Source organism: Onychomys torridus, chromosome 13 (genome assembly GCF_903995425.1).
Source record: "Onychomys torridus chromosome 13, mOncTor1.1, whole genome shotgun sequence".
NCBI lineage: Eukaryota > Metazoa > Chordata > Mammalia > Rodentia > Cricetidae > Onychomys > Onychomys torridus.
In genome coordinates this window covers 21,445,664-21,471,741 of record NC_050455.1, presented here as the reverse complement: position 1 = coordinate 21,471,741, position 26,078 = coordinate 21,445,664, and the positions used below count along the sequence as shown (strand labels likewise).

The 26,078-nt window shown below is 46.9% G+C and overlaps 3 protein-coding genes across 4 annotated transcripts in view; 1 reads left to right on the top strand and 2 right to left on the bottom strand.

Moving 5' to 3' along the window:
* The window catches only part of Lims2 (LIM zinc finger domain containing 2), a 53,551-nt gene extending 44,540 nt beyond the window's left edge, over positions 1-9,011 (bottom strand). The window contains exon 1 of the mRNA XM_036205251.1: positions 8,859-9,011. The gene's annotated coding sequence lies outside the window, so the exon portion shown is untranslated. The remainder of the gene's footprint in view (positions 1-8,858) is intronic.
* Positions 9,009-9,768, top strand: Sft2d3 (SFT2 domain containing 3). Its single transcript, XM_036205253.1, has one exon. It carries the CDS (start codon positions 9,052-9,054, stop codon positions 9,706-9,708), a length of 657 nt encoding a protein of 218 aa, XP_036061146.1. The 5' UTR covers positions 9,009-9,051; the 3' UTR covers positions 9,709-9,768.
* A 2,862-nt stretch (positions 9,769-12,630) lies between these two features.
* Positions 12,631-26,078, bottom strand: part of Wdr33 (WD repeat domain 33) — a 108,547-nt gene continuing 95,099 nt past the window's right edge. For both annotated transcript variants that reach the window (XM_036204893.1, XM_036204894.1), the window contains exons 18-22: positions 22,751-23,171; positions 17,679-17,842; positions 17,493-17,588; positions 15,610-15,825; positions 12,631-13,803 (exon numbers count right to left, since the gene is read on the bottom strand). In XM_036204893.1, coding sequence (XP_036060786.1) covers positions 13,574-13,803; positions 15,610-15,825; positions 17,493-17,588; positions 17,679-17,842; positions 22,751-23,171 — 1,127 coding nt within the window. In that variant the 3' untranslated portion in view covers positions 12,631-13,573. The remainder of the gene's footprint in view (positions 13,804-15,609; positions 15,826-17,492; positions 17,589-17,678; positions 17,843-22,750; positions 23,172-26,078) is intronic.

The following is a 26,078-nucleotide window of genomic DNA, read 5'->3' as shown; positions in this document are numbered from 1 at the left end:
GAGTCTTGATGTAGAAGAAACGGGATTCTTGATTAATGGGCTTGTCAATGTAAAAACTACAGGTGGCGTCCTAAAGAGAACAAGAGTCTATTCTGGAGCCATTTTGAGTGACCATGGCCTGAGAACACAGATTTGTGTTACACCACATTCCATGTTCCGGTGTGGAAGCAGTTTCGTGGGGCTTTTGTTTGTTTGTTTGTTTTATAGTTTTACAGAACAAAGAAAATCAACTTTTTTTTTAAACATTTATTTATTTATTATGTATACAATGTTCTGTCTGCACATATCCCCGCAGGCCAGAAGAGGGCACCAGATCTCATTACAGATGGTTGTGAGCCACCATGTGGTTGCTGGGAATTGAACTCAGAACCTTTGGAAGAGCAAGCAGCGCTTTTAACCTCTGAGCCATCTCTCCAGCCCAAGAAAATCAGGTTTAAAATACATTGATGGGTACACCAGAGAGATGGGCACAAAAAGATGAGGCCAGCGATAGGCCCAAGACGCCATCTGATGAATTCTTAGCTCTTGGGTTGGTGGAGGCCGGTGTTCCGCTAAGTTAACAGATTCTAAGAGGGTTTAGTTTATTATCACATGGTGTAATTCAGATACACAGTGAGGCAAGGAATGGCTGTCCCAGAAGGCTAACATGAGCCCAACATAAAGTGATTAGCCTCTGAACCTAGAAAATTCCAGTCTCTCCACAGTACTGGAATCCAATTGGTCCATCAGCCTCTGCAGACACAACGCCTTCCAGGAGGTTTTTTGTGGTGGTTGTTGTTTTTAGTTGTTTGTTTTCTCACAGTCACAGCCTCTTCTCAGAAATGCTCTCATCCACAGGCTGTGGCCAAAGGGACTTGGATGGCTGGAAAATTGGTAATGACATTTGGGGAAGAAGTTTTTAGATGGATATCTCCAAATTGACGAAGAATGTGAGGATACTTCTGTTCAGCAAAAGGTGACTTCTACAGAGGAAGAGTTCAGTGATCAAGTAGACAGAGTCAGCTTCCTAGTCAGTTTTCTATTACCGTGACAAAACACCATGACCACGGCAACTAATAAAAGAAGGAATTTAATTGGGGGTTCGCTTACAGTTCCAGAGGGTGAGTCCATGACCGCCATGGTGGGAACAAGGCAGCAGGCAGGCATGGTGCTGGAACAGTAGTTCAGATCTTAGATCTGATCCCCAAGCAGGATGCAAGGAGAGCTAACCCCCCAAAACCCCCAAACAAGGCCACACCTCCTAATCCTTATCAAACAGTTCCATCAACTGGAGACCCAGCATTCACATATGAGCCTATTAAGGCCATTCTCAGTCAGACCTCCATTGCTTCTTTCTCAGGCTGTCCGTGTTACTGCCCAGCGGGTTCATGAACAAAGTGGTTATGGCGGTAGAGGTGGAGGCTATGCATGTGCCCAACAACATGAACTTCCACTCACAAGGCTGGCCTGGATCTAGCTACTGCTGAATGGCAGACCTGCCAGCAGCAGAGATCAACAGTGAACCCTCTATTTGGCACTGGGGACAGACAGAAGGGTGTAGGTAGACAGGGAAAGCAAGAATGGACTCTGTAAGGCAGCGGCTTCTTTTCCCAGAAGCCAGTTCAAGATGAGAGACAGCAGGAAGGCCCAAGGCAGATAGTAGAAATGTGAAATCTTTTATGAAACTTAAAAACCATTTTGTGTGACTTGGAATCATGATGCCTATAAGGTAGGAGCTTGCCACCAGCCAGCTCTGGTAAAAGCTAGGCCCCAGAAGCAAGCTCTTATGTGTTAATGGACTGGCCACATGCAGCTCAGATACAGCCAAGCCCAAGACAGGCCTCGACAGACTAATGAACTAACCCCAAGGTGGCACTGATATGTTGGTGAACCAGCCCCAAGTTGTGAACCCTGATAGGGCAAAGCCACCGCCCAGTGAAATGATACAAAAATGGGAACTTTGGAAATGGTCTCAAGGATCCCAATTCGATGCTCCCAAGACAACAGCTTCTCTAGATTGTTGATACCCACCAGCAAGAGGACTTGAGGTTGGCCTCTGTGTGTGATGGCCCTGGCTTCAGTGACCATTTGAATTCGCACCATCACTGGGCTCACACACACACTCGTCAGCATGAGCAGCTGGGCCAACATTCTCAAGGACTTCCTGGACCACTCCCAGTGCCATCCCTCCAGCCTGCCACAGCTGAAGGACTTCTCAGCGGATATGGGTTGGATCTGCAAACTTCCCAAGTGTCCTCACCCGAGATTACCCAGCAGAACCCTGTAACAGCACTTTCTGCACAAAAAAACTGTCCCTGTTTGGTGTGATGTCTGTTTAACTTTCATACTAGGTATATAAGATATTATATATATTTATATTTTAAAGTATTATATTTTACATATGATATAAGGAATGTTTGCCTGAATAACCTGAGCATATTCAAGAGACAAATCTCATGTGGATATCCTAATTGCTGAGTGCCTCATAGCCCATGGCCATGCTCTCTGCAGCAGGTGTCTTAACAGGATCAATATACAACAGGGGAGGATCAAGATACACAGGTGCCCTATAAAACAGCCAATCCAAAGTCCTGTCAGCCAACTCCCGGCTCTGGAACCCTCCCACCCCAAAGGGAGCCGTTTGCTTGCTTCAGTAAAAGTGTAGCTTCCCCTTTTGCTGTGTCTCAGTATTCTCTTTCATAGACATTCAATTCTTGGTCCCATAAAGTCAGTGATCCCCAGATGAACACCAGCACTCCAGTTACAGGACCATTCCCCAGGGTGACCAGCCAGTGACCTGATGGTAAGCGGACCACATTTGTCCCATCCTGGAATGGTATCACTTTGCCCTTACTTGAAATTGATACGTATTTTGGCTATGAATCTGCCTTCCCTGCATGTAATACTTCAGCCCAAACCACCATGCTTATTATATATCCCACACAGCACTGCTTCCGATCTGCACTAAAGCCAAAGAAGTCCAGCAGTGGGCCCATGCTCATGGAATTCGCTGGTTTTTATGTTCCCTGCTATCTATCCTGAAGAAATCTGACTTGATAAACAGCAATACTTATGGGGCAATAGCCTAGTTGGCTGGGGCAGGGTCCTCAAAAAAGGCTGTCTACGTTTGGAATCAGCATCCAACAGATGGTACTGATTTTCATATGGACAAGACACATGGGTCCAGGAACCAAAAGAAATAAGAATGGTTCCACTCTGACCGTCACGTCTAGTGATCCACTGGCAAAGTTTGTCCTTCCTGTCCCCGTGACTTTGGGCTCTGCACGCCAAAGTTTTGGTTCCAGAAGGAGCGAGTGCTTCTGTCTGGAAGCACAACAAATGTTCCATGGCACTGGAAGCTAAGATTCCTCCTCTCCTGGCTGCTTGGGCTCCCCATGCCCTCGGATCAATGGGCTAAGGAGCAGCAGGACAAATGATTGATCTAGACTTCCTGGAGAACGAGGATGCTTCTCCACAATGGAGTAAGAAAGAGTATGCCTCTTGGTGTTACCATGTCAATGAGGATAACCCCGTGACCCAATCCAGACTGGATGGCAAAAGGTCCCTCAGGAATGAAGGTGCTGGTCACCCCTCCATGCAATGAACCAAAATCTGCTGAGGTGCCTGCTGAGGGTCGGTGGGATGCAGAATGGCTAGTGGAACAGGGCAGGTAGGGCCACACACGGGATCAGTTACAGTAATGAGGGCTGTAATTGTCATAAGCATGTCTGTCCATGTCTTAGTTTGAGTTTCTGTTGCTGTGGTAAAAACACCATGACCAAAAGCAGCTTGTAGAGGAAAGGGTTACTTGACCCTGTAGTTTGTAGTCTGCCATCCAGGGAAGTCAGGGAAGGAGCTCCAGGTGGGAACCTGGAGACAGGAACTGATGCAAAGGCCATGAGGAAGGCTGCTTGCTGGCCTGTTCCTCATGGCTTGCCCTCTTATACCATGCACAATCACCTGCACAGGAGAGGCACTGCCCTAAGTGAGCCGGGCCCACCCACATCAGTTATTATTTAAGAAAATGTCCCCACAGGCTTGCCCACTGGCCAATTTTGTGGGGACATTTTCTCAGTTGAGGTTCTGTCTTCTCCATGACTTTAGCTTGTGTGTCAAGTTTACAAAACATTAGCCAGCACAGTCCTGTTCTGTTCAGACAATGTTTGTGAAGATATGCATGTCATGTATAAACACATACATTAAGCAGATATTTGTGTTTTCTTTCCTGTTTGTTTATAATGTAATGTAAGACTGGCTGAATAATATCAGTGGTTAAGTGTTGCAAATCTGTATTGCCAATCTTAAGTTATGGGACATTGAAAGACTAAGCACTCCCAAGGGACTTGACCACCTGTTTGGAAGAAATAATAAGTTTGAGGTTGTACATGAGATCACTGTATCATGTTAGGCAGAGTTATGACCTTACTACATATTGTCTTTGGAAATAACGCATGATACAAGGAGAAGTGATCCTGTGTCAAGTTGACAAGAGGTAGATTTGTCAACTGAGTCAGAGATCAACTAAAAGACGAGCTGCTGGATACTGTGGTGGAGGGAATTTTCTTGATCAAATTATTTGAGGCGGGGGGGGGGGGGGGGGGGTGTCCACCCTACATGGGGGTGGCGCCTCCTGGTGGCAGCCTTGATAAAAGACCCCAGAAGAAGACAAGTCTGCTTTTGCCTGTCACAGGCGCTGCTGCCTGGACAAAGGTGGCCTCCTCTGTTGCTGCCACCAATTCCTTCCCTAATGTCAGAGCCAGCGTCTCCAGGTTGAGACATCCAGGCTCTTGGACTCAGCAACCCCCCAGTTCTCTGCCTCTCTATTAGGAAGCAGGGACTGTTGACTTCCTAGATCACATCATGGAGTCCAATCTAATAAATCTCTTCCTTTATACATGCATTCTGTCCATCCTGTTCCTCCCGAGAACCCTGATGTACTGAAAACAGTTCCCAACACTGCCCACATCTTGTGATTGCTCCCGTGTACGGGAAGCCCAGCTTTACACACAGACTTCTGCCTCCCAGGGGGGGTTCTTTCTAGAATCTTCTAGTTCTGTTACATTGCTGTGTACCTTATCGTTTTTCTTGTTGCTATCATGGAACCGCCAAGTTCTCTCTTTGTGTATGTGCTCACCTCAGGGATCTAACCTGTTCCTGCCTCAGTAATGGTGTTAAAAACATGCCACCACACCTGGCTTACTGTACATAGGTTTTGGGTATTGAATTCAGGTCCTCATGCTTGCAAAGCAAACATTTTACCAACTGAATCATCGTCTCAGCTCCCTTTAATCTCTTATAAACAACAACAACAAGAAAGTCTTTCATTATCACTAACACTTTTAGGAATGGAATTTTCCACCCTCCGTTCCAAACAGACACAGCTTAGAATTCTTCATCTGTATGGGCTGACCCTTCTCCAGGAAGGATCACTGTGCCACTGAACAGAGCAAGATTTAAGTTGGGGACTGTATTAGTCAGAGTTTCTTTCTTTCTCTCCCCTCTCTCTGTCTCTCTCTCTCTTCTCTCTCCCCCTCCCCCCCCCCCCCCCATTTACTGCAATGGATTACAGGCTGTGGTCTAGCTAGTCCAACAACGGCTGTCTCCTAATGGAAAATCCAAGTATCCAGTAGTTGTTCAGTCCACAAGGCTGGGTATCTCAGCTGGTCTTAAGGGTGATGGAATTCTGAAGAAGTAGGTTCTAACACCAGCAACAGGATGGATGAACTAATCAGTGAGGGTAAGGGCCAGAGGCAAAAAGCAAAAGCTTCCTTCTTCTACGCCCTTTCAAGTAGGATGCCACCAAAAGGTGTGGCCCAGATTTAGGGTGGGTCTATCCCACCTCAAATGTCCAATCAACACAATCACTCACAGGTGTTCCCAGCTACTTAAATTTAGTTGATTCCAGATGTGTCGAGTTGACCGTCAAGATTCACCATCACTGGAGGGTCTTTGGAGGATTAACAGGATTCACCTGAATACACAAGATGGCAAGGCCTCCCAAGTTCATGACTTGGCAGAATTAATATTGTGAAAATGGCTGTCCTGACAAGGCAATCTACAGATTCAGTGCAGTACACAACAAAATTCCAACACAATCCTTCATATAAGTTGAAAAAAATCTTCACTTTCATATTACCACACAAAAGATCTATGATATCCAAAACAATCCTGAACAGCAGCAGACAGCTGGAGGTGTGACCATCCCAGATTCATCATGGTGCTGGCACAGAAACAAACTCATTGACCAATGAGGACCCACATAATAAACCCACACTTTTCTAAATAAAGAGGCCAATAATACACAATGGGGAAAAGACAGTGTCTTCAACAAACAGCACTGGTCAAATTGGTTAGCTAAATGCTGAAGAATGAAATGAGATCTTATCTCTCAGCCTGCACAAAACTCAACTCCAAATGGATCAAGGACCTTAGACCCGATACCCTGAATGTTGTTAATGAAAGAAACAACTCTCATGTCAAAGGAATAAAGGATGTAGTTTATTCTGGAGCCAAATATGAGTGACCATGGCCTTGAAACACAGATTTAGGTAACAATTTTTATAGTAACAGAACAAAGAAAGTCATAAAGCAAGACACTTTTCAAATACATTTGTGGGTAAAAAGCAGGTGGGTTATAACAAGATGGGGAGAACTCTAGGCCTTGGATGCTACCTGAAAACATGCTTGGCTCTTTGATTAGTAGGAAATCAGGGTTCTGATAAGTCAGTCCATTCTAAAAGTTTTTTAAACTGTTGTGGAGACGTTAAACCAAGCTTTATGTGATAGTACAGAATGTCAGGTCTGACATGGGGGCAGAGAGTACAAGGGATAGCTATTGAGTAGGCTAGAGATCACCCCAAACAAACTGTAGTGAGGCTCTGCACTCAGCAGCGAGAACCGATGCTAACAAGCTTGGGCCTCTCTGAGTGTCCGGAATACAGGTTTATGCCACAATTATAACGCTACCACTGACTCATTTACTGCATCTTAGTTGTCTGTAGACCAAAAGTATTTTATGGACTAGCAAGATGACTCAGATTGTAAAGGTTTGTGCTGCCAAGTCTGAGGACTGCTTAGCAAGAGCCCGAAACCCACATGGTGTAACAAGATTAATTCCTAAATGTTGCTCTATGGTTCCATTTGCATGCCTCCCACAGCCAAAAATAATTTAATAAATGTAAAAAGAAAACTGCAAAATGCTTTTGTTAATTCCTTTATTTGTGGGAGGGACAAAGTAGATTTGTTCACACAACTTGTGACTGTAGATCAAGCATCTTATTTCCCACACAAAGGACCTCTATGCAGCACATCTTATATTCCCAACAGCCAGCTCCACTCCAGCAACTTGGCTGGAGCTTCCAACCAATGGCTTCAGGGACACCTGTTAAGGCTTTCAAGCACATTTTCTGCACTGAGAGACAGCTGTGTTGATTCATCCCACACACATTCATTTATATCTTTGTTCCAGACCTGCCGGGTCCTAGAAAGGGGGTCACAAGAAAGACCCCGTCCTAAAACGGTGACTCACAGTTCCCACTAGCAGAACACTGAAAGTATACAAAGGACTGACAGGAGGAAGCAGCAGCCCCGGGAAGTCTGGTGGTGGTGCGGCCTCTGAGTCACAGGCTGACATGTCTCCAGAAAGGTGTGAGAGAGACGGGCACACACAAGTCACCTTGGAACAGACGGGGAATGGACTGCACTGACATGATTCTGTCTGACAGAGGTCAAAGCAGCGCTCCCAGGGCACAGAAAGGGAAGCCAAGGACACAAGGGAGGCGTGTGCACATCTTGGACTGGAGAGTCAAGAAATAGAAACCGTCACTGCAAGAGAGGGAGCAGAAAGATCGGGGAGTCTGCTGTGAGACTGTCCCCTAGGGATGTCAGTAGCTAAAGTTTCCTCAACATGACTGCCCAAACATGAGCTGAACAAGAACAACATGACAGGCTGAAGTGGATGGGAGACGTCAACCCGGGACAAAGAACTACAAACAGCTTGGGAGCGCTGAGTGGGAGAAACAGTCTTGGGGCGGGGGAGGTACCCTAACTGGTTATCCAACACCAAATGGCTAGTCCTGAAAACACACAAGTAATATTATACAGACTGAGCAGGTTATATCTGAGAATGTGTACACATACATATATGCATGTAACAATTAATAAAAAAAAAGTCCACGAGTTTGAAAGAGAGTAGGGAGGGATATTTGGGAAGGTTCAGAGGGAGGAAAAGGAAGGGGAAACAATATAATTATAGTCTCAAAATATAAAAGAATAATTAAAAAACAAAAAGAAAGAAATGAAAACCAGAAGAGGAGTGGACTGGGAGTTAGCCCTATTCTACTTTCAAAGGGGATCACCTAAGCTCTGCAGGGATGAATTTATTATTATTATTATTTTTATTTTATTTTATTTTTTTGTTTTTTTCGAGACAGTGTTTCTCTGTGTAGCTTTGCGCCTTTCCTGGAACTCACTCTGTAGACCAGGCTGGCCTCAAACTCACAGAGATCCACCTGCCTCTGCCTCCCAAGTGCTGGGATTAAATACGTGCACCACCACCGCCAGGCCTAGGTGTGAATTTTTAAGTTAAAATTTATGTATATATAAAATCTACCTGCATGTTCCTACATGTACCACATGCCCACAGCGACAGCGGAGGGAGGGAGGAGAGAAAGAAGGAAGAAAAAAAGAGGAAAGAAAGAAATTCCGTGTACCCCTTCCCCAGATTCCTCCATTTAGCAAAAATTTAAGTGTTAAAAGTGACACCTGACAATATTCATTATGCCAGCAAAAATATGCCCAGTGCATCCTTTTATTAAAGCCACTCACTCTCAACTATCTTTTAACCCTGACAGGATTTATTCCTTGACTAAAACACTCACACGATCAGGATCTGGAGGACTAAGTACAGCACCGCTGTGCAGCCCACTCCGGGACTTCCGCCAAGCCTTGGACCCCACCCTTCCGCCGTGGCCGACCAACCATCGCCTGAGGATCGAGCTACTTCCGCTCGCTGGGGGGTGGGCGCCCGAACCCGGAAGTGTCAGCCCCGTTTCCATCGCCGTTCCGTCCGAAATGGCGGATCTCCACCGCCAACTGCAGGACTACCTGACGCAGGGTAAAGCGAACAGGCCGGCGGCTGCGGAGCCGCTGCTCGCCGCGAGGACAGCAGAGGAGCCGGCGGCGGCCGGGGACCGAGCTGCCGGGGCGTGGCTCGGCCGCACGGCTCTGCGATGGCCGTGGGCGCGGAGCCCTGCAGAGCCGCCGCCCGCCGGCTCGCGGTGCATCCCGGCCGTGACTCGCGGGCAGCGCCTGGCGGCCGGCGGCCTGTGCCTGCTGCTGGCCGCGCTCTGCTTCGGCCTGGCGGCGCTCTATGCACCGGTGCTGCTGCTGCGCGCGCGCAAGTTCGCGCTGCTCTGGTCGCTGGGCTCGGTGCTGGCGCTGGCGGGCGCGGCGCTGCTGCGGGGCGGCCCGGCCTGTGGGCGGCTGCTGCGCGGCGAGGAGACGCCTTCGCGCCCCGCGCTGTGCTACGCGGCCGCTTTGGGCGCCACGCTCTACGCGGCCCTGGTCCTGCGCAGTACGGTGCTGACGGCGCTCGGCGCCTGCGCACAGGTAGCCGCCCTGCTCTACGTGCTGCTGGGGCTCCTACCCTGGGGCGGCGTGACGGCGCTGCGCCTGGCGCTGGGTCGCCTGAACCGCGGGGCGGGCCTAGCCAACGCTCTCCCGGTGTGACAGCCCCAGTCTCAGGATGCGGAGCCAGCCGGCCGAGCGACGGTGCAGGCACCGCCGCACTGCACGGTACCCAAGCGTGCAAGGACGAGGCACCGACTGGACTGTGCTGCGGAGCCCGTGAGCTCGCAGCAGCTGCCGCGAACTGACCCGGCTGGCGGTCTCAAAAGATCCGTGGGCTTCAGCGTCCCGACGTCCTGGGCAGCACGCTCCCCGAAAAGACTGAATTACCTGATTGGTAAACATTGTGCTGTGGAACTGTTTTCGAACTAACTGGCCTTACATTTAAGGGGAGGAAAAGAAACAAATAGTTTTCTGACGTGGCTGCTTTCGTGGCTTTGGAAGAACTGCCATCTTTGTCATTTCAAAAAAAAAAGCAGAGGTATATGTGGTTGAGCATAAGGTTTCCGTTTTGCGGCCCCTTTTCAAAGCCTCCTTATTGCTATTCACTGTAAATCAATCCAGATTACCAGATTAAACACTAAATTTAGCCACTGGATTTAAAATAGTGAGGTTAATAAATTCTACCTCAGGTTTTTTTTTTTTCTTCAGTTAAGTAGCAAATACGGTGCTTTATAATATTTAAGAAAAATTAATCGTAAAAGCAGTACACCAAAGAGCAATTTCCTGGATCAAGAAGCTAGGTATCCAGTATGATGCGTGGCAAAGTTTGCAAGGGTTTCTGCAGAACGTCTTAGGAATCCTGGGATTACAGGAAAATCTTACATCTGCAGTTATTGTATTTGCTATAAACGAGGTTTTGCCAAGTGCTCACTAGTCCTAACATTATTGCTTTTTAAAGTACTATACAATTTGATACTAATGCAATGTAAAATGCTATTCATATATAATTGTTTTGTTTTTGTTGTGCTGGGGTGAATTAGCATTTAAGTCTATCACAATCTATTGTCAAAAACTGGATTCAGTATTGAGTCTTGATACACTAGCAAGTAAAATGTATTTAGAAGCTTATAATTTTTTATCAGTGGTTCTCAAACTACACTTGCATGTCAAAAGAAGCCACATTTCATCAGTTCATTTGTAATATTGATGGACTGTATAATGTTTTCATGTTCAGCTACATTGAGAACCACTTCTGTGCACTGATTGACTTGCACAATGTCAAAGTTTAGCTGGCTTTCAGGCTGCCCAAATGTTGCCTTAACAGGATAAGGTCAGACATCAGCAAATCACTATTTGCTGCAGTCCTCCATGATGTGATTGGCTAATTTCCCCTCCCCAGGCTTCCAAGCTACCATTCTCTCTAGTGCTCCCAGGCAGTAAATAGGGCTCAGAAAAAGAAAGGCTGTTTGCAAGTGGTGATGTGCACATGTTTTGTTACTATACTCAAGGTATTAAAATTCTCAGGAATTCATTACTTGAAAGTAAGTTTTATAAATTCTAAGCACAACATCTTACATTTTGACAGCAGTATTTAAAATGCTATATGTAAACATTTAATGTATAATGTAGAGGTTCTGTTTATAAATGAATTCATTCTCAAAATGTGACCTGGATGGTCTCTGCATCCCTTTGTAGTTTCATGGAATTTGGTTGTAAGTCGTTTTGATGTTATGCCAGGGGAATGCAAGTGAGGAGGAATACAGCTTCTAATAGTGTAGGTACTGACATTTTTATTTATTTACTATTTATTTATTTATTGGTTTTTCAAGACAGGGTTTCTCTGTGTAGTTTTTGGTGCCTGTCCTGGATCTCACGCTGGCCTCGAACTCACAGAGATCCGCCTGGCTCTGCCTCCCCTCCCCCAGTGCTGTGATTAAAGGCGTGTACCACCGCTGCCCCGCCATTTTTATTTTTGAAGTAAAAAGAAAATGGTTTACTTGAAATCTTCAAGTTCTAGCACCCAAATAATCAACATTTCTTCATTCCATATCCAGAGAGAACCAGGGGAAGATTTCTGTGTACTTGTCCAACTATGCCATATCTCTTTTCAACTTGACAAGTAAACCTGTCTTCATGTGCTAAAAAGCTGGTAATGTCAGCAAAGCTGGGGATGTTAGCAGCTCCAGGACTGACCTTTTAATAAAAGCTTTCTTAAAGAAAACCAATGGTCAGGGCTGACTAGACAGCTCAGTCAGTGCTGAAGAGCACCAACTGCTCTGGAAGAGGACATGGGTTCAATTCCCAGCACCCATCTGGTGGTGTAACTCCAGTTCCAGGGTATCTGAGGCCCTCTTTGAGCCTCCAAGGACACCACGGACATAAATGCAGTAAAAATAAATAAATAAATAAAAAGTAAAAAAGGCCAGTATAGGAAGGGGTATCTCAAAGTGAAATGTCGACTTTCACCCTAAGGCCTCTGTTTTTGGAGGAATAGGAAGTAGTGAGACAAGGAACCCCAGGCTACCCTGAAAATGACTATGTAGCCATTGAACTTCTGATCCTCCTGGCTCTAATTCCCAAATGCTAGGTTATACATGTGTGCCACCATGTCCAGATGTCCATCTCTCCCTCTCTGTGTGTGTGTGTGTCCGTCTGTCTGTCTGTCTGTCGTTAGAGGTAGTTGTGAGCTGCTTGATTGTAGGTTCTGGGAACTAAATTCCAGTCCCTGTATGTGCTCCTACTGCTGTGCCATATCTCCAGGGCCTACCTTTGTTGTTGTTCTATGGGGGCAGGTTAATTCTGAGATAGTTTCTGTGTAGCCCTGGCTGTCCTGGAACTCTCTCTGTAGATCAGGCTGGCCTGGAACTCAGAGATCTGCCTGCCTCTGCCTCTACACTCAGCTTTATCTGTTTTCTTCCTTCCTTCACTTATTTGTTTGTTTGTTTGTTTGTTTGTTTATTTATTTATTTATTTTTGGGAGCAGAGCAATTTCAAGATAGGGTTTCACTGTGTGGCCCTGGCTGTCTTGGAGCTTTCTCCACAGATCAGGCTGGCTTTGAACTTACAGAGCTCTGCCTCCTGAGTGCTGGGATCAAAGGTGTGTTGCTTTTTTAACACAAGAAACCTGTCATGGCAAAGAACTTGGGTGCATTCTATCTTCTACCCTAAACCCTGAGGTCGCCATAAGGCAAATGCAGAAGAGATTGTTTCCAATACGGACACTTTGTTCCACTTAAGTGTGTGAGAGCACGAAGATATCGGCGTCAGTTTACACCAGGTTTCTTTCCCAGTGAAGACAAGACACTCAAGCCGGAACTACTAGGAGATGCATCCAAGGGAGAGCCTCTTGTTGAGCGCCCAGAAGAGTCACGGTTTTCTTCAGGTGTCATTCTCCACCCAGAAGAGCAGGTCTGAGGTTTTGAGCCCTCTTGAACTGTGTTAGAGCAGTTTTGCAGCATTCAAACAGTGTAACAACAGGAAGGCAGAAATTACTCGGAAAACACAAAGCTGACATGAACGTCACCTGCTGTGAGTAACAGTGGTAACTGCACCCGACAGGTCAGAGCTAGTAGAAACCAGAGTTCCTTAAGGCAAGCACTACACACCGGTTGTTTTGTGAATTCTTGAGTAAATCACATTCTGTATTCATACAAAACAAGGTTTTCTCTGACAAACTGTACAGATAGAAATAAATTTCCAATTGGACATGAACTCAACTTTGTGGAGGTGCTCCATTTCTTATGACACATTTAAAAAAAAAAAAAAAAAAAGATTCCAGCTTTCATCTTCACAAACAACATGGGAGGGGCGTTAGGGCGACGAGGTTGGACAAGACAAAATGGGGCCGACTACCCTGGGTAGTGGCAGCAGTCTCTTCATCGTGATAACTGCATTGGACTCCTCGAACTCAGCTGCCCCGGAAGAGCTCGGCTACAGTGGGAAAGGCTTCTTCTCGCTTCCTTGGGGAGTCCACAAGAACGTCTTAAATACTACGCAGAGGTCCAGGGCTACTGAGCCCCTGCTTCTACCGACCCCTCCCACCACCCCTTGAAGTGCCTCTCCGTGGAGGGCCAGAGTTCATGTTACTCCCTCTACCCCAGTTACTGCCACTCCGGCCCCCTCGAGAAGATGAGCTGCTGCCTGGGGGGCCACCGAAAGGTTCATCTCTGTGGTACCCATCATGATGGTCTCCATCCAAAGAGCTGGAACGCCCGGACTTTGGCACTCTCTGGGAAGGTCCTGGGCCTGCTCGGCCTGAAACAAAACATGATTCAAGACATGACATTCCATATCATAGTGGCTGCTTCTCTGTGATTTCTGGAACAGCTTTCACTCCGATGACAGTGGACCACCAGGAGGTCCTAAGGAGATACACAGTGGCTTTCAGAGCACAGAGGCGGGTTCCTCTGTCTCCTCTGACCCCATTTCCACCCTGGCTCATGGCCTCAGCATCTGTGGAGGCCATCCATCCCAGGTCTGTTGGACAGAAGGCCAGAAGCCAGCCAAACACTGCGAATCCTCAGGTAACCTGCACCACAGCTGATCGTGTTTTTGCACATACTCAGAAGCACCTAAGAATAATAGGCTGCTGCAGATGTCAGCAACAAGGGCTCCAGTTAAGGGGCTGTGTGTGTGCTCCATGACATGTGGCACTTTGGCTTCCTACACGTTTAGTGATGTGAGATGGTGTCAAAGAATAAAAATAAACTAACTTTGACTTGTCTTCAGATTTAGGATTCCCAGATGTCTAGCTAGGAGTAAACTGTCTTAAAAAACCTTTCTTAGGCTACTAAGATGGCTCGGCAGGTACGGGCACCTGCCACTAAACTTAACCACCCACGTTCCATGCTCAGGACAAGATGGGAGAGGAGCAAGCCCAGCGCTTGTCCTCAGCTCCACCTGTGTACATGGCACCCACGTACAGACATACAACTAAAAAAACGTGAGAGAAGCTGCCTGGGGAGAGAAAGCCAGCTTCTTCAGTGGGGTGCCCCATGATAGTGCCCCATGCAATGGATGGCACCCCACACCCATGCACACTTGCACAGTGCTAACTGAACTCAGGTTATACAAACAAGAGGAAGATACATTAAGTTGGGAAGGTGCCATGAGGGGATGGGGTCTGGGATGAGTTGACCTAAGTATTTTGTGTTTTAAACTGTATTATAAATTATCAAAGAATAAATAGTTTTTAATAGTTTTTCTTTAGCTCAGTGGAACTCAGTGGTAAAGTGCTTTCTCTACTGTGCCTAGATCCTGTGTTTCATTCCCAGCACTGCAAAAATAAATGAATCCACAAATAGAACTTTTTCTCCTGAATTGATGTGATTGGCTCATCTAGAGCATATTCTTCCAACACGACCAACAACTCTATTTTGTCTGAAATATTTAAATGGAAGTAAATCAAATGGAGATGAAGATATGGCGGGAACTTGCCAAACAATAAGCTTGGCTGCTTATTATGCAAAGCATGTTAGGTCAACCTAACAGAGTTGTCATCTGGCCACATGTCCTTGACCAGGGCACCCTGACTGTTCAGGAATTCATCTAGGACCACAGTACTGCATTTAGCAGGGGGAGGAGGGTGCGTGGTGGGGGGGTGTACTGTATACACACAAGAGATTCTGGAAAGGCTGCAGTGAACAAGACAGGGCATCCAGCAACTTCCTTTCCAAAGCACACCACCCAACCTAAATCCAGACTTGTCACTGTCACTGGCTGCTACTCCTGGTTGAAGTGCCACTGATGTTCCTCCTGGGCCCAGGCTGAAAAGCAAGGTACGAACCTGGGAGAAGATAGCTCTGCCTTCCCTGAAAGGATACCCCTGAGGGCTCCAAACAGCCACTGGTGGAGGATACAACTGCCAGGGGTCAAAGGAGCAGAGCAGAGACCCCAAACAAGGACCTCCCCGAGAGTATGCAGCTCCACCAGCCATGGCAAAAACCACACTCACACTCAGTGGAAGAGCCTATCCTCTGCCCACACGAGGCTCAGAGGCAGGGTGGAGACCACCGCGGGGACAGACCCCTGCAGCTCTGGGATGGGCTACAGTCCTCTTACCTTTGCTTCCTCGGTCCTCTGAGGGGCCTCCTTGGGACTCCATCTCTCTGTGTTCAGAAGTGCCCGACCCATCATGCCAGGGACGTTTCCGGGGTGGTAGGGAGGCCATGTCCATGCCTTGGAGAGAAGAGGAACGCTCTCTGCTAGCTGGTGAATGGCCATCATGAGGGGGATGGTCAGGGCGGGGAGCATCACGAAAATGTTCATGACCTGGTCCTGAAAAGAAAAGTGAAGGTCCATTGTTAAGGATCTGGCACTATCATCTCAGCCAATCAGTGCAGCCCAAAGCAACTGGGAGTGAGGCTGCTTCGAGCAACCTGAGAACAGGAATGTCTACAAAACAGACCGGGTTGAGTCACACTACAAAGAAAGGAACTCCTCTTGAGATAAGAGGAGGCAGGACTCTGGTTACCCGTCTTTAAAATTACTGAAGGGCTAGGCTAGGGAGCTGGCTCAATGGGAAAGTGCTCGCTGTGCCAGTAGGGAGCGCAGATACCCACACCCTCATAACAGCTAGATGTGCGGATGGTCCCAGGGAAGGTGCTGGCTAGACTAGCCAGATCAGCAGGCTCCTGACTCAAATGAGAAGCCCTGCCTCAATGGAAAGATGGACCAAGGAAAGTTGTTATCTGGCTTCTATACACACGCAGACACAAGCATCCCACCTGTACTCATGTACACCCACACATATAATATACACATGCATAGCTCACATATATACACATAAAAAAATTTACTGAGGACTCCAAAAAGTCCACTAACAAAAAATAACATCTACTCGGCTGGATGTGGTGGTGCACGCCTCTAGTCTCAGCACTCGGAAGGCAGAGGAGGCGGATCTCTAAGTTCTTTGAGTTCGAAGCCAGCCTGTTCTCCATGACAGCCAGGGCTACATAGAGAAAACAAAAGCAAAACAACAATGACAAAAACACATCTACTAATTTATGGTATGATAAAAAGCAAGATGAGGATCTTAATTTTAATTCTTTTATCCTTATTTTCCAAATAGATGAAGAATGGTATTATTTGTGTATGTGCTGGAAGCCAGAGGCCAATATAAAGTATCTTCCTCAGCTCTCCATTTTTTGGATTTTTTTTCCTCCTAAAGCCAGGCTCTTACTATGTGGCCCTAACTAGCCTACACTTTGCTGTGTAGACCAGAATGGTCTCAAACTCAGAGAGATTCACTTGCCTCTGCCTCCCAAGTGTGAGGGTTAAAGGTGTGCATCACTCCTGGCCTCAACAACTTTATGAGACAGGGCCTGATGCTAAACCTAAATCAGCAACTGACTGAACAGGCTGGTCAGCGAGCTCTAGGGATTTTCCCCCTCTCTGGCTCGTCAGCGTGGAATTCCAGATGCTACTGCCAAGAATGGCTGAGGGTTTAAACTATATCCCTAACCCAAATGTATTGTTTTATGACTTTTGTTTGTTTTGTTTTGTTTTTCGAGACAGGGTTTCTCTGTGTAGCTTTGCACCTTTCCTGGAACTCACTCTGTAGCCCAGGCTGGCCTCGAACTCACAGAGATCTGCCTGCCTCTGCCTCCCAAGTGCTGGGATTATACTTAACATAAATCTCTTTACTGTCTTACTTAAGAAAAAAGGAAAAACAAAAAAAACAAAATAAGCTGGGGGGGGAGAGTTTCAGGACAGGCGCAAAGCTACACAGAGAAACCCTGTCTTGGAAAATAAAAAAATAAATAAAAAATAAAACAAAACAAAAAAAGCTGGGTTCTCCCACCTATTTCTGCATTAAATCTATTGACTTGAACAGACAGACAGGAAGACAACTGGCCTCCATGGAGTAAAACTAGAAAAGACAGAACCTGGAGATGGGCCCTACTCTGGGAACCCCCAAAGTACAAGCACGTCTCCTTCCCTACCAGGCTCTCGGTTTCCATCCCAGGAGTCTGGCTTCCGTCCTCCTTCAAAGCGAGGGAACTCATCAGGAGTGGGGAGCAGGCACTTCCTGGATCCCCCTACAAAGAGGAGCAAAACAGACCGCTCAGAGGCTGCCCAGCTGCGCTCAAGGCTGCTGTCTCTCAGACCAGCTGTTTTCAACTGCTCACCTCGTGGGTTGGCACGGCCTCGCCCTCTGAGATCTCGTCCTCGGGATGCTTCATCAGAAGCATCAAAACCCTCTTCTGGACCAAAGTCATCAGGACCAGGAAAGTTGTCCCTTCCTCTTGGTGGAGCACGGCCTTCATGTCTTGGGGGGGCTCCTCTTCTAAAGCTGAGAACAAAAACACAATGTCCACCTTCTGAAACACATTACTCTTAAGTATGGAGAGAACAGGAAACTTTAACATACAATGTAAATGGAGATAAAAACGTGACCTATTTATTAAAGTTTCACTTCACAGCACTAACATTACAGTACCAAGTAGATGGAAGGTAACACCATAGCAGAGTGCAGGTTACTTCCGCTTACAGGCACATACCAAGTTCTTCCCGTGTATTATTACTCTGTCTCTTTCCCTCCTCACCAACCTTTCCACTACAACTGGTACCTTTAGGTTCACTCCACCTGAATCAGCTATATTTTTTTTATGATGAACATTCTTTTTTACATTCACAGATGGAAAAAGGGGTGCTGGTCATGACTTGTCTGGGGACATGTACTCTGTGTATTTGGCCCAGCATATAATCTCCACTCTGGTGGTCTGAATGAGAAAGGCCCCACAGGCCCACATTTGAATACTTAGTTTCCAGTTAATGGAACTGTTCAGGAAAGATAAAGAGCTGTGGCTTGGTTAGAGGAGGTGTTTCACTGGGAGTGGGCTTTCAGGTTTCAAATGCCAGGCCCAGTCTGGCTCCCTCTGCCTGCTGCCTGCGGATCAGGCTATAAAGCTCTCAGTTACTGCTCCAGTGCCTGCCTGCCTGCTTCTCTCCATGATGATCATGGACTCACCCTCTAAATCTGAACAAGCCCCACTTAAAATGCTTTCTTTTATAAGAGTTGCCTTGGTCATGTTGTCTCTTCACAACAATAGAACGCTAAGATACCAAGCATGAGCCGGTTTGTATGGTTTTTCCTCCAGTTCCCTTTTAGTTGCCTTCTTTGTCCCCAGGTGGCATGACCAAAGCATCTCTGCTGTAAGCACAGAAGACCTGGGTCAGAGTAGAGCAGCACAAGAGGCGAGATGGGCTGGGACAGTCTCCCCAGGAACGCTGTGCCGAAACACAGCACATTATTTCCTAGGCCCAGGCATCACCGTGCCAATGCCCCAGGTACAAATGGGGTCTCCTTCACCTTTATACTAGTACGGACGGCTTGTGCCCCCTAAATTCCTATACTGGAGCTCTAATACCTGTTGGTACGGTATATAGGGTATATACCACGTATGGTAAGGACAGCTGCAGCATACTCTTCAAAGTCAGTAAGCAGATTTTTCTGAGGCTATGAAGGTAGTGCAGGGTAATGAAATTAGGAAGGAGAAACAGGACAAAGTGTCACCACACACACCACACTGGGAGGGGGTGTCATCCGCCTTTAATCCCATCACTCAGGAGGCAGAGGCAGGAGGATCTCTGTGAGTTCTAGGCCAGCTTGGTCTATAGAACAAGTTCCAGGATAGCCAGAGCTACACAGAGAAATCCTGTCTTGAAAATCTAAACTAAATAAATAATAAATGAATAAATAATTTTAAAAAACCATCTTTTTTTGTTGTTGTTCTTTTGTTTGTTTGCTTGTTTTTGTTTTTCGAGACAGGGTTTCTCTGTGTAGTTTTGGTGCCTGTCCTGATCTCGCTCTGTAGCCCAGGCTGGCCTTGAACTCAAAAAGATCCTCCTGGCTCTGCCTCCTGAGTGCTGGGATTAAAGGCGTGCGCCACCACTGCCCGGCTTAAAAATCATCTTTTAATCAATTGATTCCTCTGAAATCCCTCCCGAGTTTACCCTCAACCACTCTAGGTCCTAAGAAGACAATAGGAAATTGATGTGCTTGTAAGCAATATAAGCAGTAAATATAAATATAGCAAAGCATGATGACACACATCAGTAATTTCTGTACTTGGGAGGTGGAGAAAAGAGAAACATGAGTTCAAGGTTAAACTTTGGCTAAACAGAAAGTCCGAGGCCAGCCTAGGATGCATGAGACACAGCTTCAAAAAAAAACAAGGCTGGAGAGACGGCTCAGTGATTCAAGTGGTTTGCTGCCTTGTAGAGGGAGGAGCCAAGCTTGTTTCCCAGTGCGTACGTATATGGCAGCTCACAATTCTAACTCCAGTTGCGGGTATCCAGTCCCCTCTTCTGTTCCCCACAAGCACCAGGCATGCACACGATGCACAAGCATTCAGGAAAACACACATAATATGCAACTCTTAGGGCTGTTTTGTTTTGTTTTTTGTTTTAAGTTTCTTTTCTTTTTTGGTCTGGCTAGTGAAATATGAAATAGCTCAGCGGGTAAAGGCAGTTGCAGGCAGGCCTGAGGACCTGAGCATTATTTCCAGGGCTCACATGGTAGAGAAGAATGACCACTGCAAGAAGTCCTCTGATCTCCACTTGCACAGCACAGTAGATGCATACACACAAAGATAAAAACCAGGGCTGAAGAGATGACTCAGTAGTAAAGTGTGCATGCTCTTCCCGATGACCTCAGTCAGATGCCAGCATCCACATCAAGCACTTCACAAGTCCCTGTAACTCCCTAGCTTCCAAGGGTATCTACACTCACATGCACATACCCACACAAAACAACACACACAGAATAAAGAAATAGAATACAATTTTTTTTTTCTTTAATTTTGGAGTTAGGTGTAGTGCCACATGCCTGTCCCAGAAAGAATAACTTTCCATCTTATTCAAACAGGGTCTCTCTTGTTATATTCCAGGTTGCCTGGCCCTCAAGCCTCCAGTAAAGTCTCCAATCTTGCCACAGGGGTAACTTACCACACCTAGCTTTTTACTTATATAAGTTCCAGTGATCCAAACTTAGAATGTAAAGCTTGCATGAAAAGTACTTAGCCACCTCTCCACTTCTGTATTGAACACTTTATACAGACTTTTGCTTACTGTCTTATTTCCTAAACAATACAGTACAGCCAGGCTGGTGCACACTTTTAATTCCAGCACTTGGAAGACAGAGGCTGGTAGATCTCTTGAGTTCCAGGCTAGCATGGAATCACTGTAGGACCCTGTTTCAAACACACAATACAATACAGTAACATTCTGGAGCTGGGGAGATGCTTAGTCAGTACAGTGACTGCCATACAAGCATGAGGCTCTGAGTTCAAATCTCCAGCACACATATAAAATGCAGGGCACAGCAGGCTGTGTCTACAACCTCAGCTGTGGGAGACAGAGACAAGATCCCAGGAGCTTACAGTCAGCCAGCCTAGCTGAACTGCTGAGTTGCAGGTTTAGTGAGAGACTCTGTCTCAAAAAAGAGAGGCAAGTGATTGACGAAGACATCTGATTCAACCCGACAGACAAGACAGACAGACACACAGACAGACAGACACACACACACACACACACACACACACACACACACACACACACACACGGTCATATATAACATGCACAGTACTTACATACATTCATATTATATGAAGTACTGTAAGTCATCTAGAGATGTTTCTAAAGCATACAGTAGGAAGTGTATATGTTATATGCAAACCCTACAGCACTTTATACAAGTAACTACCTAACTGCTTAAGGACTCTGATGTATAAGAATCCTCAGCTCAGGCCGGGCGGTGGTGGCTCATGTCTTTAATCCCAGCACTTGGGAGGCAGAGCCAGGCGGATCTCTGTGAGTTTGAGGCCAGCCTGGGCTACCAAGTGAGTTCCAGGAAAGGCACAAAGCTACACAGAGAAACCCTGTATCGAAAAACCAAAAAATAGTCCTCGGAAACTGCCTTCAGATACCAAAGGATGACTGTATAATTCATAGGGAAAAGACTGTCCTAGAAGTCCTGCAAAGAAAGTACACAAAGCTACTGGGGGGTAGGGGAAGCTCCAACCAGAGTGAGCCACAGCTACAGTGCTCTTCCATGTGGAGGAGAACGAGCACAGAGAGCAGCAGAGATGTGGGACAGCACAAGAGTCTAGGCTGAAAATCTGACACAGGCAGACAAAAGTATAAATAAGACATAACAAACGTTTGCACAAGACGCAGAGATTCAAGAGATCAGTGGTCATTATGCAGATGTCAATCCTTAAACATCAATCATGACTATCATTGGTTATGCTCAATATCATTTGAAATTACACCAATGTGTTTTCTTTCCTCTACATTGCTTTCTAGTATTTATATCCAAAGGGCTGAGAACTCAAGCCTGACCTAAGTTTAATAGGAAGATGGTGTCTCTTTCAATCTGACTATGTTAAGACCTTTGGGCAATTCCACAAAATCTCAGCCTATTTTATAAGCTCTCTTTTCTTTGTTTTGAATTTGTGTGCACTGGTGTTTTACCTGCATGAGGGTGTTGGGGCACCCTGGAATTGGAGTTTCAGACAGCAGTGAGCTGCCATCTAGGTGCTGGGGATCAAACCCAGGTCCTCTAGAACAGCCAGTGTTCTAAACCGCTGAGCCATCTCTCCAGCCCTGCAAGCCCTTTGTTTTCAATTATAGTATCTGGTTCAGATCTCATCAGCTAATTAACCTGGACACCATAAGTCAGATCCAAGACACTCACTGAGCATACATACACAGTCGCCCATCTCTTTAACTCAGAAACGTCAGTCAGGAGTAGTGGCACACTCCTCTCAGGAGGCAGAGACAAGGCCTGGGAATTCAAGGGCAGCCTGGACTGCAGCATAAGACTGCATCACAACAACTTGAAAGACAAAGGTCTCAAATGCAAAGATAACAGAGAACTACATATAACATAACTTGAAAGTCTAAATGCTGACAGGCAGCGGATTCACACGCCTTTAATTTTAATCACAGCACTTGGCAGGTCTCTGTGAGTTTGAGGATAGGCTATCCTACAGAGTGAGTTCCAGGACAGCCAGGGCTACACAGAGAAACCCTGTCTCAAAAAACCTAAATAAAACTAAGTGAAAAAATAAAGTCTAAATGCTAACCACATAGAACATAGGGCTAAATCAACGTAGTACTTTCCCTTAGGAAAGGAAAAACATCTTTGTAGTGAGGGCAGGGAAATGCAGAAAACCCAGAGAATACACTTCCTTACCTTTCTTCTCTGCGCCCTCGAAAACGTGGGTCATCGGGATCCCTGGAGAAGCGTTCATCTCCAGGTCTGCGGCCTTCCCATGCCCCTGGAGGGCCTCGGGCTGCACCCCGGCCATCTCCCTCACTGAATTCCCTGGGATCAGGTGGAAAGGGAGGCCCAGGGCCCCCTCGCCTCCATTTCTCTTCTTGTGGTAAGGGTCCTCCTCGCCCTTCAAGCTCCCTTAACCGATGGCCAAAGCGCTTGTCAGGGTGGAAGTCGTCTGGGAAATCAGGGTGAGAGCCACGCCTGTCAGGAGGACCCCTGCAGTCCTGGCCACCCCGGAAAGGGCCCCTCTCAGGCCCGTGCTCAGGGCCGCTGGTCTGCTCGTGCCGCCTCTCTGACATGGGGCCCAGGTGATGGTTGGGAGGGCCTCGAGAGTCACCTACAAGAAACAAGCTGGATGTTAGTCACATGGCTTCCATGAGGCCTGCTGTGCAGGCCTGCTCTACAGTGCCTGCCAATTTTAGGAGGTGCTCTGCCCTACAATGCTTTCCCTCCTAGGTTCTCAGGACACTTAGAAGATAAACATCTCAAAGCATCATATAATGGGGAGACCAGGGGGTTGTGGTATAACTTGCAGCTTTGTACTGTGACCTAAAGATAACCACTAATCTCTTGTTGAAAACCTAAGTGAACTTTCAGCACGAGAATGGACTTTGCTACCCAGTCCCAATTCTTCCTGTGACTACATCAGGGCCCCTAATTTGATACCCAAGAGACACAACAGAGAAAAGTTGGGCTGTAGACTGGGCAGCTAAAAGCTAGGAGACTGTGTATCAAGAATTCCCATCAGCCAGGGGTAGTGGCACGCTCCTTTAATCCACACTTGGGAGGTAAAGGTAGATGGATTTGAGTTTGAGACCAGCCTGATCTACAGAGGGAGTTTCAGGCCAGCCAGGGATATACAGTGAGACCCTGTATCAAAACTAAAAATAAATTTTGCACACACACACACATGCACACGCGAGTGCCTGTGCACTTCTGCTCGTGTAAACACCACAAAGTCACCACAGGCCCGGGTCTACACTGCTGCCACCCACTGTCCACTCCTTTAGTCCCTGGCCTGTTCAGCTTTATGCCATACCGCATTTTAGGAATCTTAACACAATCTTCCATAAGGCTCACGGAACCATGGCCCCTCTAACAGCTGTTTGGGGACAAACGAGCTCTACTGGCCTTCAACTTTGGGGTTTGCATTTACATCTTATTTTGCTCTTTCTGGGAATGATGGGCCTCAAATATGTTATTATTAGCATGTTTTGCAGACAAGAATTTTATTCAAAACTTCCAAGCTCCTGCCTTCTGCTGCTGTGTCTTGTCAACAAGACAACTTTCCTGTATCACTCAGTCAACAGTTCTGTCCCTGCCTGCAGCTCCCGCCCTCCCACAACTTTTCACTTCCCAGCCATTTCAACTCCTCTCCACTCAGCATGGACTGAAACTTGGAAATCTCAGTATAAAAATGGAATGTCAGAAGAAGTCTCTGCACCTGAGCTCCGCTGTCCTTTCTTCGGGAGTTTGCAAATATCTGGGTCCACTCCCCTAAAGGACAAGCACTCAATGTCCACTGTTCTCACAGCTGTGTTGGGTAGGCCTACGTCAACTTGATACAAGCTAGAGTCACTTTCCAAAAGGGAATCTCAACTGAGAAAATGTTCCCATAGGTAACATCCCTGGGTAAGCTGGGTGCTTGACTGATGATGGCTGAGAGGACCCAGTTCTTCTGGCCGCTGTCATCCCTGAGCTGGTGGTCCTAGGCTGTCTGAGAAAGCAGGCTGAGCAAGGCACGGAGAGCAAGCCCGTAAGCAGCCCTCCTCCATGACCTCTCATCAGCTCCTGCCTCTAGGTTCTTGAGTTCCTTCCCTGACTTCCCTGGGTGATGGACTTATCAGCTGTAAGGCAAAATAAACCCTTCCTCCCCAAGCTGCTTTTCGTCACGATGTGTTATCACAGCAACAGAGACAATTGCTTCCCCGACTCCGGTTGTCTGCTTAGCACAACTGCCCAGAGGATACAACACGTGCTCCGTCTGGACTTCATTAACCTACAGATACTCATCTCACCATCCATCTCTGTGTTTAAAGGAGCCTGTCAACTTTCTTCCAAGGAAAGAAACCTACCACTACAAACGGTGATGTTGTGTTGGTGGCAACTAATCCAGGAGGGGATGGTAGGCCACTTGCATGTCTCTCCCTTCTCCCTCTGGTCCCTAGGAGAGAGACGGGAGGGAAGGCAGCAGGGCAGGTGGGGAGGAGGAAGGAGGAAGGGAGAGGGGGAGAGAGAGGGGCGAGCAAGACGCGCAGGAACAGGTGGAGACAGCCGCAGGTGTGGCAGAGAGGCCACTTTCCTTCATTAATGGAAGTACCTCGTGGACAACAAATGCCCTTCCGAAGGGTTCCCAAGCCTCCAGGGAAAGTCTTCCTTTTCTTTCTCTTACAAATCCTTCTGGGTATCTACTGCTACCACTTCTATGCAATGGGGATGGAAAATGAAAGTGCTCGAATCCCTGTCCTTTCCTACCTTTTAATATCTCACATCAACCCAAAGCTGAGCTTTAAATGTCTAACTCCAGGGCTATAAATGTTGATAGGCCTTCTCTTAATCCGACAGGATGGGACAACATCTAACATGTAGCACATGGTGCTGCAGGCTTGGCCAGTCAGTAACAAAGGTGTGCAGCACTCTGAGGTACAGTCCTCACAGTGCCCCAAGGGCCAGTGTACTGTCCTTTCCCCTGCTGTTCATATTCCCCTAAGTTCTCGCATGCCAACTCTCCTGCCAGCCCTTACCCTTTACTCCAAGGCTGCCCACCTGGGTGCAAGGGCACAATGTCAGTTCAACCACAGCCTCTGGTTAAACGGAAACTCCCAAATAGCCCTACGCCCTAAATGCTGACAGTCCTCGTCTTTGCTTTCCATAGTATCAGCACAATGCTTTCTTCTTCAAATGGTGCCTTACAGTGTATGCAGTTAGAGTCCAACGTGGAGCAGTGGGGCAAAGGGGAGTGATAATAAGCACTCCATTAACATCCTGCAAGCATCCTCCTATCAAGGAGCCAAAAGCAGAGGCGGTTCTGCTCTTTGGAAGGCCAGACACACGGACCTGCATCCCACAGGCACAAGAGCCACACTTCCCATTCCAGTGTGGGCCCGCTGGCCACAGACACAAATGCCAGGGCTCTCTGTGGTTTCACCACAAGTCTCTGGTAGAATGGAACTCATTTTCTCTGCCAACATCACTGCCTAAGGAAACATTGCTATGGCAACAAAAGACACAGCAAACTATTACC